Source organism: Quercus lobata, chromosome 10 (assembly GCF_001633185.2).
Source record: "Quercus lobata isolate SW786 chromosome 10, ValleyOak3.0 Primary Assembly, whole genome shotgun sequence".
NCBI lineage: Eukaryota > Viridiplantae > Streptophyta > Magnoliopsida > Fagales > Fagaceae > Quercus > Quercus lobata.
Genome location: NC_044913.1, coordinates 7,233,455 through 7,246,127, shown reverse-complemented (window position 1 = coordinate 7,246,127; position 12,673 = coordinate 7,233,455). Strand labels below are relative to the sequence as shown.

Sequence of the window (12,673 nt, the reverse complement as noted above, 5' to 3'; positions counted from 1 at the left end):
ATTTGCAATCACCATTGGACGATAACAAATTTAGCAATTTGCAGTTTCGCACCCATTGTTTATATGAACGTTAACTATAATATTTACATGTTATGCGAGTGAGTTTTGAAGAAAAAATATTATAACTATCTTACACTACATAAAGACCTTCCTTCTTTTATCCCTAATTTTTTATTTATCCCTAATTACATTGCTTTGGACTCATCTCTCTCTCTTCACAAAAATATAATTTATACTATTAAAAAAAAAAGGTAAAATTACATTTTAAACCTAATAATTTAAAGAGCATAACAAATAAAACCCTAAAATTTGAAAAAAGAAAAGAAAAAGAAACCCTAATTATCACACTGTTTCGCTTACCTACACAGAAATTTAATTTGTTATGTTATTTTTAAAACTTTAAGTTTAATTTGTTATGCTTATTCTCCTAAACTCTATGCTAAAGTATATATTTTAAATGAAAAAAAAAAAAAAAAAAAAAAAAAAAAAAAAAAAGAGGGACCTGGATGTAATAAAATTAGAAAAAAGGTCAAATATGTAAAAAAACACACCTTAAGTCTCACCCTAGCATCTATAAAACCCTTCACAAACTCATATCCTCACCTCCGCCGCACACAACATCACAAAGTTCTCTCGAGTTCTAAGAAACCACACCACACCCACCATGACAACCCGCTTCAAGAAGAACCGCAAGAAGAGAGGACACGTGAGCGCCGGACACGGCCGTATCGGCAAGCACAGGAAGCATCCGGGCGGTCGCGGAAACGCCGGAGGCATGCACCACCACCGTATCCTCTTCGACAAGTACCATCCTGGCTTCTTCGGCAAGGTGGGTATGAGGTATTTCCACAGGCTCCGCAACAAGTTCCACTGCCCCATTGTTAACCTCGACAAGCTCTGGTCCCTCGTGCCTCAAGAAGCAAGAGACAAGGCTTCTAAGGATAGCGCTCCTGTGATCGATGTGACCCAGTTCGGGTTCTTTAAGGTTCTTGGTAAAGGTGTTTTGCCTGAGAACCAGCCTGTTGTTGTGAAAGCTAAGCTTGTGTCTAAGATTGCTGAGAAGAAGATTAAGGAGGCTGGTGGGGCTGTTGTTCTTACTGCTTAGGTTTTATTATCAAATGGGTTTTTGGAATTTTTCGTGTTTTTGTTTTGTGGGTTTTAGTTTTTTATTGATTTGAACGTTGTTTAGTTACTGTTGGATCTGACATTTTGGATATCTATTTTATGAGAAATGTTATAAATTTCAATTTTACGCAATTTTTTTTTTTTTTTTTTGTTGTTGTTGTTGATTTGGTTGTGTTGGATTGTTGTTTGTAAATTTTTTAGGTAGGAAATGTTTTAAAGATGGGATTTTTGAGTAAGGGGGTTGCATTGTGATATGTGAGAATAATGTTGTTTTAAAAACTAGGCTTTGTTGTTGTTGTTATCACTAGATTGAGTGATGGGTCTAGAAAAGACTTCCAAGTTTTATGATTTATTGTTTGAATTTGATAGTTTGAACAAAATGTTGTGTAAAAAATTAGACTTTTATGAATATTTGGTTCAGGAGTGAGCTAATGAGTTCTAGTTTAATTAGCATTATCTCCCCTTGTAAGAGGAAGGCAGAGGGTTTAGGGTTTGAGGCCTACTGGTGTGTGTATAATTCCCGAGCGGAGACAGAATGAAAAAAAGAGTATTAAGAGATATTGATTTCTTGGGTTGTCAATGTCATTGGCTTTTCACTTATGAATATAGATTGAGTGTGTACTAATTTCTGGCAAATTCAGTTCTCTGAATGAATTTGCAGTATATCTTTTGCGTGGTGAAATTACTTTGAGGTTGTCTTAATTGTTCTAGATTATAATTACTGTGCTGTGGTTTCAATTTAGGTCTAATTATGAAACAATTCAATTAATGCTATATGTTGAGTGCTTCTTGGCTGGTTAGTTTTGGAATTAATCGTTGTGTGACTCTTTCATTTTATATAGTATTTATTATGCAGATGTAGGTGTCTGGTTGTATTTTGGTATAATGAAGTAGGCACTGCTCTAGTCAAAATATTGTGGGAGATGATTTTTAAGCACTGGTTATTATATCTCAGTGTCTTTGATAGCGTTTGCTTGCATAGTGTGAAATGCATAGCAATTTGGAGGTCTCTCTGCACCTTATTTAGTTGTGTGCGCTTCTCTACTGAACTGATACCACTTGAGCTTTTCTAAAGTGATCATACTGTATCATTTAATTTGAGGTGGATGTGTCATCATCCTATGAATTTTTTCATTAGTTATGCTTGTGTGAGGCATGATAGGGATTTTGAGGTTTGTTGACTTGTTAGACATTAGAATTGTTAGTAATTGTTTCCTTTAGTAACCTAGCATGAATCTCTCACTTCTGATCCATATTGTGGTCAGAAGAAGGGAATAATTACTAATTAGCCTTTGATATTAATTGTCATAAATCTTTAGGTCATGTTTATATAAGCATTGTTGAGAGGTTGCGCATATTTGATTGCAATCTGCTGATTGCACAATTTAAGTAGTGGTTTTGTGTTGTAAATACAGCATTAATTAATGACGTGCAGGCTACTTTAATGAAATGCTATTTTGTCCTGAAAGCTTGTCCTACTGGTAATTTGGGGAAGTCAGAATATATATATATAAGACTGAATAAGTAGGTTTTTGCATGTTTGTGTCTGAATTTCTATCATCATAAACTCAATTGTGAGGGTATGACCTAGGGTCTCATCTCTCATACAATGATTTCAGGCAATTTAAAGAATTAGCCAGACATTTGGAATCAAATTTGTGGAAGTAGTTTTTATGGGTACAAATAATGTAAGTGGAGTTGGCTAAACATTCAGTTGGTACTTTTTTTGTCAAACAACTGATATGAGTCAAGCTTGTGTTAGTTTGATCAAAGAACCAATTAACCTACCATAGAAGATGCAACTCTATTAGTGTAAAGTACTAGAGCTGATGCTACCTTCTCTTTTTTTTATAATTGTTATATTTGGAGTTCGAGACTTTAGAGGGAGAGTAGAGTGAGAGATTCCATACCCAACTTGAAACAGGCCAATTCAGTTATTTTGATATGACATACCTTCTCTTACTATTGCTTTTCTCAAAAAGAGTTTTCCTTAAAATTGGGTTGGAGGAAAATTGAGTGTTGTTGCCTTGGTAATCACATGACCTGTTCAATGGTCATGTAACTTATTTCATATATGTTTATGCTCATTTGAATATGCACAAAATAGATTGGAGGATGTTTCTCTGACTGATATGAGCAAATTCATGTATATTATGTGACTGATATGAGCAATATAGGGGCAAATTTAACAGCTGACAAGAAAGTTACACCAGGATCCATGTTTGAATGAGTTTTTATCCCGTCTCTCTTATCTATGGTTATCTTCTCGCAACTCTGACTATGTGGATTTGGTTGATATGTTTAATAAAGACAAGTTGGAATATATGTAAGACTGAGTATATGATTTTCTCCTGAGTTAGCATTAAGGATGATTGATATGATTTTCATTCCAATAGTTTTTGTGGGTTGTGGGGAATCATCTTTCCTAAAATGCATGGGAGAGGTGGTGGTGTGTAATATTATTACCTGTAAAAATGTTTTATTCATTAAGTGTTACTACAGGTTATACTCTAATGACGAATGTGCCAGCATGCCCAAAATACTCCAGAAATAAAAACCTTGCGCATCAAAGAACTCTGGCACTCTTTTTTCAAAACTATAAGCCTATCAAAATAGTTTTTTTCGGAAAGGGGTTGACAAATTTGTTCATAACTCTCTAAAAGCCTATCAAAATAGTTTTTCAGAAAGGGGTTAAACTAGGTCCAGTGCATGGTTGTCAAAATCCCGATCTGGATCCTACGATTTTACGATCCCACCTATCCAAAACGATCTAAATCTTTCAAGGATCTTTACGATTGTTCAAGATCGGTAGGATCATACGATTCTGACGATCCCAAATGACATTGGTTTCTTGTAATCTTCTTTAACTTGACAAAAGGCTCAGTTGGACCCAAATTAAAAGTAAAATCTCAATAGACCAAGTTTTTCCACTCTAATATAGAGAGAGTGTCAGTTAGACTCAAAAATAAAAAATATTCTAATAGAGTATCACATTTTGAGGTTTTTGGCATTTTTAAATAATGTTTACAAATGAATATAGTGATGTATGGTAATTATATCAATCAATGTATAATTTATGTGATTAATTAACATACCAATGTGTATTTTTTGTTTTTTTCTCAAATAATGTAGGATCTTACGATTCACGATCCGATCCTACGATCCACGATCCTACCTACCTTCCATGATCCTGCGTAGGATCCCGATTTTGATAACCTTGGTCCAGTGCACTAACTCTGTGTCCTTTCAAAAAATGGATAAAGCCCAAATGCATGAATCAAGTCTATGGCTGTGTTTGGTTGCCGTAAAACGTTTTCCGGAAAATACATATTTTCCGGAAATGCTAATTTCCGGAAAAGGAAAATATTTTTGTGTGTTTGGTTGCATTTCAAAAAAATTTCCGGAAAATATTTTCTGGTGTTTGGAAAAGAAGAAGGAAAACACAAACCCAGAAAAACACAAGCCACAACTCAGAAAAATCGCAATCTCGCGAGCGAGATCGCGATCAATGTCGCAATGATCGCGATCAACGGCGTGATCTCTCGAACGACGCTTCGCGAGATCGCGCCGTCGATCACGATCTCGATCCGGCGCGATCTCGTCGATCGCGATCGTCGATCACGCCGCTTGATCGACGATCGCGATCGTGCACCGCGCCGCTCGTCCGCGCAGTGCGATCGTCGGACGAGCGGCGCAATCGTCAATCGCGCCGCTCGTCGGCACGATCGTCCCTCTCTCTCTCTGATCTGGGCTCTCTCCTCTCTCTCTCTCTCTCTCTTTTTCCGGAAGTGAATTGAAGTGAAAATGAAGGCAGAAATGGATTTCCGTGGTCAAAGGGAAAATTCGTGGTCAACCGGAAATCATTTTCCGGAAAATAATGTTTTTCGTGACAGCCAAACGCATGCATTTTTCGGAAAATCATTTCCGGAATCACTTTGAAGTCGATTGAAACGCAGCCTATGTGTCCTCTTCAAAGGAAAATTAGGGAGTTGTAGATTGGAGGGTAAAAGAGGATTTTTTTTCATCTATCTTGGGCTTAATGAGAAGAACGGTTTCTGTATTTGCCCACTTTGCATAAAGCTAAACACATGGTAGAACTTTTTTGTATTTGCTAACTAATTTCACATACCCAACAACATCAAATGCTTTCCAAATCATTTTCTCAAAAAAAAAAAAAAAAAAATGCTTTGCAAATCCTAGAATCATCACCATTTGATGTTGATTTTCAAAATCCAGAAAATTTAGCAGGTCTTGGGAGCTGCATTTCCCTTCAGGGAAGAAACCAAATAAAATTGAGTCAACCAAATTGCCTGAAATTGTGAAATGGCATAAAACCAAAACACACACACACACATCTATATGTATAATAATAGGTAAAACTGAGAAAAAATCCAATTAAATTTCAAATTGGAATTCAATTAGAGTCTAATTTTGCGTCACGTGTTCTATCTAATATAAGTTTTTAAATTTTTGAACCAAGTGAGTTAATTCAATATAAAAATTAGATTTCAATTAGAGTTTAATTTTGCCACATGTGTCCCATTTAATCTAAATTTTTTAATTTTTGTGCGAAATAAGTTAATTTAGTTTAAAAAATGAGGAGTCCAATATAAATAAACCATAATAAAAATAATTTTTGAATGATTTTATATTTATGAGCCTTTTTTTTTTTTTATAGAACAAATGATTCAAGTTTATAAGTCATCTATATATATATATATATATGTCCCATCTAATAGAAATTTTTTAATTTTTGTATCAAATGAGTTAATTTAGTCTAAAAAACGAAGAATCCAATATAAATAAATCATAAAAAATATAATCATATATCTAACACTATATATAAAATTAAAGGAAGAGAGAGTTTGAATGATTTTATATTTATGAGCCCCTTTTTTTGTATAACTAAAAACAATTCAAATTTATAAGTCATCTGTATATATATATATATTAAGAGGTAAAATTTAGAGAAAATCCAATTAGATTTTATAATTGAAGTTCAATTTTGCGTCATGTGTCCTAAATTATTTATTTTTAGAAAGAGTTTTATTTCTTAATTTTGAAATAAAATATGGGACCATATCATAAATATCCATTCAAGTGAATTATTGTATACAAAAACCAAAGAGTTTAGAATTAATGAACATAAAAATATTTTAAAAATTGACAATTTACATTTTCTACCTAATAACATTCTTACAAGACTTTTTAAAGAGTTAATATATATATATATATATATATATATAAAAGAATGACTATCAATAATATTTAAATTATATATGTAAGAATTATACTATGCATCTTAATGTGTATCTTTTATATATATCCATGCATATGTATGAGGTTACAAGTTAGTATATAAATATATATATATATATATATATATTAATTTTATAAAGGAAATCTCATTGCTCAAGATTACAGGTGGGTATTTCACAAGTCTAGAATCATGACCATTTGATGTTAATTTTCAAAATCCAAAAAATTTATCTAATTCCTATGCACAAAGTTTCTGTCCAATATATTCAGCAGATACCAAAATAATTTTACTCTTTATTTAGAAGAAAAGGTGGTCAATCTAAATTTACCCACTTTCATGATTCAAAATCATATATGGTTATATTTGCTTGAATATCAAAATATCCACTTTCCCTTCTTGAGAAAACTGATTTTCTAGGCATTTGGTTGGAGAGAAGGGGAGGATGAAAAATTGGTGAGGTTCAGGTGTTTGCTCTCATGGCCCACTAAAATTTTATCTCTATAATTTGGAGAGAAAATAGAGGGGAGAGGAATAATTATAGTTAATCACTGAACTACCCCTCTTTTATTTTTTTTAGTTTCCTAGGTGTGGATGCTAGCTGCTTTTTCACTTTCTTTTTTCCTTTCCGGGGTATAGATCTATTGGGTGTTCTTCCTCATTTTTCTTTTTTTCTTTTATTTTTTAGGCATGATTTTTCTTTTTTCATTTTTAATAAATTTATGTGATTGCCCTTTTTTTTTTTGCCACTTTTTAAATTTTAATTGGACATCATTTTTTAACAAGGACATATGAGTAAATTTATATATAAGTTTACTTTTTTATCCCTCTAATTTTTCACTCCCAACTAAACAAAAATAAGGAGGACTAAAATCTCTTCTATTTTCCTACTTTTCCTAAGTGTGAATGCTGGCTACTTTTTCACTTTCTTTTTTCCTTTCCTGGGCATGGATCCACTAGTTGCTTTTTTTTTTTTTTCCTACCGAAGTGTGATATAGGTTTTTCTCTTTTTTTTTTCTTCTTTTTTTTGAACTTTTTTTCTAGGCATGATTTTTCTTTTTTAATTAATTTAGGTGATTACTTGGTTTTTTTTTTTTGGTTGTTTGCCACTTAAAAAAAAAAATTAATTGGGCATAATTTTTTAACAAAAGTATATGAGTAAATTAATATAAACTCTTTTTTTTTTATTCCTTCACTTTTCCACTCTCATCCAAACACAAATATCTTCTATCTTCTCATTTTTTTATCTTTTTTATTTTTATTTTTTATCATCATACTTTTCCATTCATTCATCGAAACGGATCGTAAAAGCCAAGCCTATCGATGTTTGACGCATGACAAGGCCACAAAAAAGATTCCTCCAAAGATTTAAGCGGATGGGATGTGTCAAGAAAGCCTAGTTGGGCCAGGGCCTATTAAGACGTGAGAATAACTCCTTACATATTGGACAACCTATATGAGGGATGGAGACTTTGTTCTAATCCGGTTGTTCTCCTTTTTATCTGCTACTTGGAGTATTAAGTTATATCAAAACTGTTTCCAGCCCAAAAAACAAAAACAAAAAAAACAAACACAAAAAAAAAACTATATCAAAACTCTTCTCAGTTGGGTAAAAACCAAGAGTGTATATACTACATGATGTGGTGGCAGAGACAAAAGTGACTCCAAGCTAGGAAATAGAAGCTGCTGCCTCTGGCCAGAAAGCATATAAGATTGGTTTGCATAATGCAAATGCTTTTCCCTTGTCAAATGACTTGCCAATTCCCATCACATTGTTGTTGTTTTGTTTTTGCCAATTACATTGTAAGGACTAAGGAAACCATACAATGGTTGCTATTTGCAATATATTTGTTGATTGCTGAAAGTAGAAAAGTGAAAGTTTTAAAAAACTGTGTATAACTAAATAAGCTAAAACGTTAATCTAAGTAGTTTATTTTTTAAACCAATTTATATACATTTTTTTTAAAATTTTTCATTTTTCTATAGAATTTATTTAATAAATAAATTAATTAATGAATTTAAGTAGTGTCAACTATAAAATGGACATAGACATAACAAATATATATTATAAAGAGTCTTGTAGTTATCAATTGACACATTTTAGTGTTTTCAACCAAAATAGCTAGGATTCAAATCTCGCTAACCTCAAATTTAAATAATAATAAAAAAAAAAAAAACAAAGAATCAAACAAGCAAACAAAACCAAACAAAGATGCCTTATTTGAACATAAATAATGAAAACAAAACAAAACAAAACAAAAAATCAAACAAACAAACACGATAAAACAAGACAAAGACGTCCTTATTCACATGTGAGATATCAAACTCCTCCAATACTATAGAATTACACACCCAAGGTCGTATGATAACCATCTTTTCTCCCTTGAGAAAAATTTGGTCCTGCGATTTGATAAGTCAATTAGATTGGACCATGGAAAATGTTTGATATTGTTTTCAAAATGAGCAGAAAGTCCATGAGTAGTAACCATCAATCCCCTCAAAAGGTTGCTGTATGTATTTGTCTTGAATGGGACTCACCACATAATCATAGTAGTTAGACATTTTAATCTCAAATGATGGTCATATTCAAACTCTATTTTGTAGCTATTTAACTGCTTATAGGAAAACATTAAACAAATTCCCCATAACAATGATAATAATGTCATGATGATGATGATGACCAGAAACTGGTACCAAACAAAACTACAAAAAGATAGGTTTTTCCCTGAGGTGACTTTTCAACCTCTAGACTAGAGTGCAACTTTCATTGTCCTGGTAGGAAGGACTAGAACCAACAAGACACATAGTCAATAATGGATGGGTTGGGTCTGAATTTTGGAATGGTTCTTAGTCAAATGCAACAGTACTTTTGAAAGGTTATAGCAGCTACAATTACTTTTTTGATAGGTACAAACAAAGACTATCGAGGACCAAAATATGTCTTAATCCCATAATTGGTGCCTCTTTTGCATGAAAGGCAGGGAGGCACTTTATATATATATATATATATATATATAGTCACAACCTAATTTGTTTACAAGGACCTGAAAATTGTAAATCTAAGACATTATTATTGACATTACTCCAAGTTCTGGGGCACTATTCATGCCATAGAATCAAATCAAGTTACATCCTCCAACCTTTAATGATGGAATTAATATACTTGTTGTCCTCAATTCAAACTCAGCCGCTAGTTAATCCCATTTTTACTCAAATTGCTCATAATTTTGCAATTGTAAAAGCCACTAAATATAGTACCATTTGTAAAAAAGATTTCTGGAACTTCACTATCAGAAATAGCTGCCATCTTTATGTGATCCCCTTCATTGTACTCTTAAAAACAATAATGAAGGGGGTGACAGTGAAACAATAAATGTAGAAAACTATGTATGCTCTGCCGCCAGCTATTGGGTTCCACTTTGCGACAGGTGACAGCACCCATTGTGAGACTGATCTTCGGCCGAAGGTTTCAGATATACTATACACAACCTTGGTAGATATGCCATCAATTTTTTTGATAAACAATATGCCATCATTTTTTTTGCTTAAGGTTGGCTATAAAAAAATTTGACATTTATGACTAGTGTCACACACTAGACATACGTAATAATTAAAAAGGTGGGAAAAATAGGGTTACACATATTGTTAATTTTTTTTTTTGAGAGATAGTTTCAACCTATGAACACCAATTGGTTTTTTGATGCAGACAAGAATCAAATTCTAGATTTTCTATTTGATGACAAAAGATTTTATCAGTTGAATTAATTGAAATCTATATACATATATTGGTAACTCATGTCACATTAAGTAATAACTATATAGTAGGACAAATAAAATAGTGTCAATGTCAAATTTGATGATAGCACCATTAGGGATGGCAATGGGGCAAGGCAGGGCTGAAAGATGAGGTCTTCGTCCCCGTCCCACATGGTTTTGTCTTGCTCCATTCCTGCCCTGTATGATGGGGAAAACTTTTGCACCCCATCCCCACCCCTTGGGGCCCCACGAAGCCTCACCCCACCCCATAAAACTCTACTTTTTGTTAATTTTCCCTACAACTAGTACAATTTTTTTAATGAAACTTATTTCATTAATAAATATATACTTGAAATTACAACTAAATGTATCCCATCAAATCAAATAAATTTTTAGAAAAAATTGAATAATATATCCAAGTGTTTAACAAGACAATCATTATAAAAATTAAAAAAAAAAAAAAAATCAATCTCATAGTATAACACATAACAAAATGAAGGCAGAGAACCACATTGGGTAGAACAAAATAAGTTAATATTAATATGTTTGTTTAAATAGTAGGGTTTTAAGGTATGAAAAATTTACAATTATAACCCTTAGCAACGCAGGGCAGGGCAGGGCGGGGCGGGTCTGGTCTAAAAAGTCTAAACCCATCCCCGTCCCGCCCCGTAGTGCGGGGCTAAAATTTTGTCCCATCCCCGCCCCATCACCTTTACAGGGTGGGGAAAATCCACACGGGACGAAGCGGGAAGGGACGGGTTAAGCGGGACGGGGAAAAATTGCTATCCCTAAGCACCATATCACATGATAATCTTTTTCTTTTCTTTTTTCAGTTTATTTATAATAATAAAAAAAAAAAAATTGAACAATAACTTTACCATAAATATAACCCCAAAAAAATGAGGAGACCATAAATAAATAAAAAAAACCCGAACAGCTGTACCAAATGGAAATGGAAAAAAGAATAGCCAAATTGTTGGACTTCAATAAAATGCTTGAAACTTGAGAATAAGTGAGCTCAAACGGAGCTCAACAACTTGCCTCTATCCACTGACCCAATCAATTAATGGTTTTCTGCCAAAGGGAATCAACTACTCGCTACATGTACCACTTGCAACAAGGAGTGACTCCACCAACGCTGCAGGTGATCTAGTGGTCAGACCTTGAGTTAACAAAACTTTAGTCTTGGGTTCGAGTTCCTCTTATTCCCACTAGTAAGCATGTTTAGTGTCCATCCTCCCCTCCTACACTTTTTCTTTCTACCAAATACAAAGGAGCGACTCCTACGTGACAAAGTTTTGACCCCTTCAACGGTTGTAGTATGGCATAGTAAACACTTTTGACCCTTCGAGTAAGTTTTATTTAAACCTCATATTTTTGGCGTTATAGTTTCATTAAAACCTTATAGTTTCAAATAAATTCATTTCAACATGCTAAATTAAATGTATAGTTTTGTACCACGTGTGCTACAAATGTTACATGAATAGTGATTGAAATAAGGTTTAAATAGTTACTTTTTGAAAACTTTGAGATTTAAATGAAACCTATCCAAAACTCTAAGGTTAAAAATGAAATTTACATAACTAAGAGTCTTATAGCTTAACTAATACAATAATACCTCGTAATTTTTTCAATAGAGATTTTCAAGGTTCAAATCTTCCCTCCCAACTATCTAATTCTTTATATAAATAAAAAAGAAATTTACCAAGTTTTTAATTTGATTTATTACATAAGAACCCATGGTTTGATTGGATTCAAGAAAAATAATTTCTTATGTAACTTGTTCAAAATAAAATAGTAAAAGCATGATTGCAAAGCACCGATGTCGGATTTGAGTCTTGACTCAATTTTTTCAAAGATACGAAAGCATATCCAAGCGAAGACTCCACTAAAGTAGCACCAGTAAGGCAGTAATGAATCCTATAACCCCCATTAACTAGTTTAAAATAATCTTCAAACTTCTTATGTATCTCTTTTTGGTTCATCAAAATTTTGATGTATCTCATCGTGCGAGTGAAGGAGTTGTATGTGGCTTCATATCATACACATAAGCAGCCTTTTTCCTGTATAAGTAATGCTAGGGATACCAGGGGCGGCACCACCTTAATTTAAAATTTTTTATTGCCTACCCTTCAAAAAAAATTTAAGAACACTTTATGCCAATAAAATTAAATTTTGCTCCATAATTTGTTCTACATTTAGTAGATGAATAATTGCTTGGTTGTGTACATTAAAAGAGATATAGCTTGTGGAATCGATAATGAAACTATCATGCATTGATTTCAAAATATGAAAAATCGTAGAAGACAATTGTAAATTTTATGTATTTGTGTGTTTTTTTTATTGTTGTTGTTGTCAATATATGAATTTCTCTTCTTATTAGATTGTATAATTTATATTTCTTAAGAAACATCCTGAGAAAAATTTATGGAGCCGCCATTGAGGGATACTAAATTTTTCGTAACAATTTTCACTACTACTGATATTTTAACAAATAATGAACAGAGTAACATGACTTTTAGATAAATCTATTAT

General features: G+C 32.8%; 1 protein-coding gene across 1 annotated transcript; it reads left to right on the top strand.

The window, feature by feature from the left end:
• Positions 1-585: 585 nt before the first annotated feature.
• LOC115962744 (60S ribosomal protein L27a-3) lies at positions 586-1,257 on the top strand. The gene has a single exon (XM_031081622.1). It carries the CDS (start codon positions 665-667, stop codon positions 1,103-1,105), a length of 441 nt encoding a protein of 146 aa, XP_030937482.1. The 5' UTR covers positions 586-664; the 3' UTR covers positions 1,106-1,257.
• The last annotated feature ends 11,416 nt before the right edge of the window (positions 1,258-12,673 follow it).

Coding starts and splice junctions, on each gene's coding strand:
- LOC115962744 (XM_031081622.1), top strand. CDS start 665: ATGACAACCCGCTTCAAGAAGAACCGCAAGAAGAGAGGACACGTGAGC.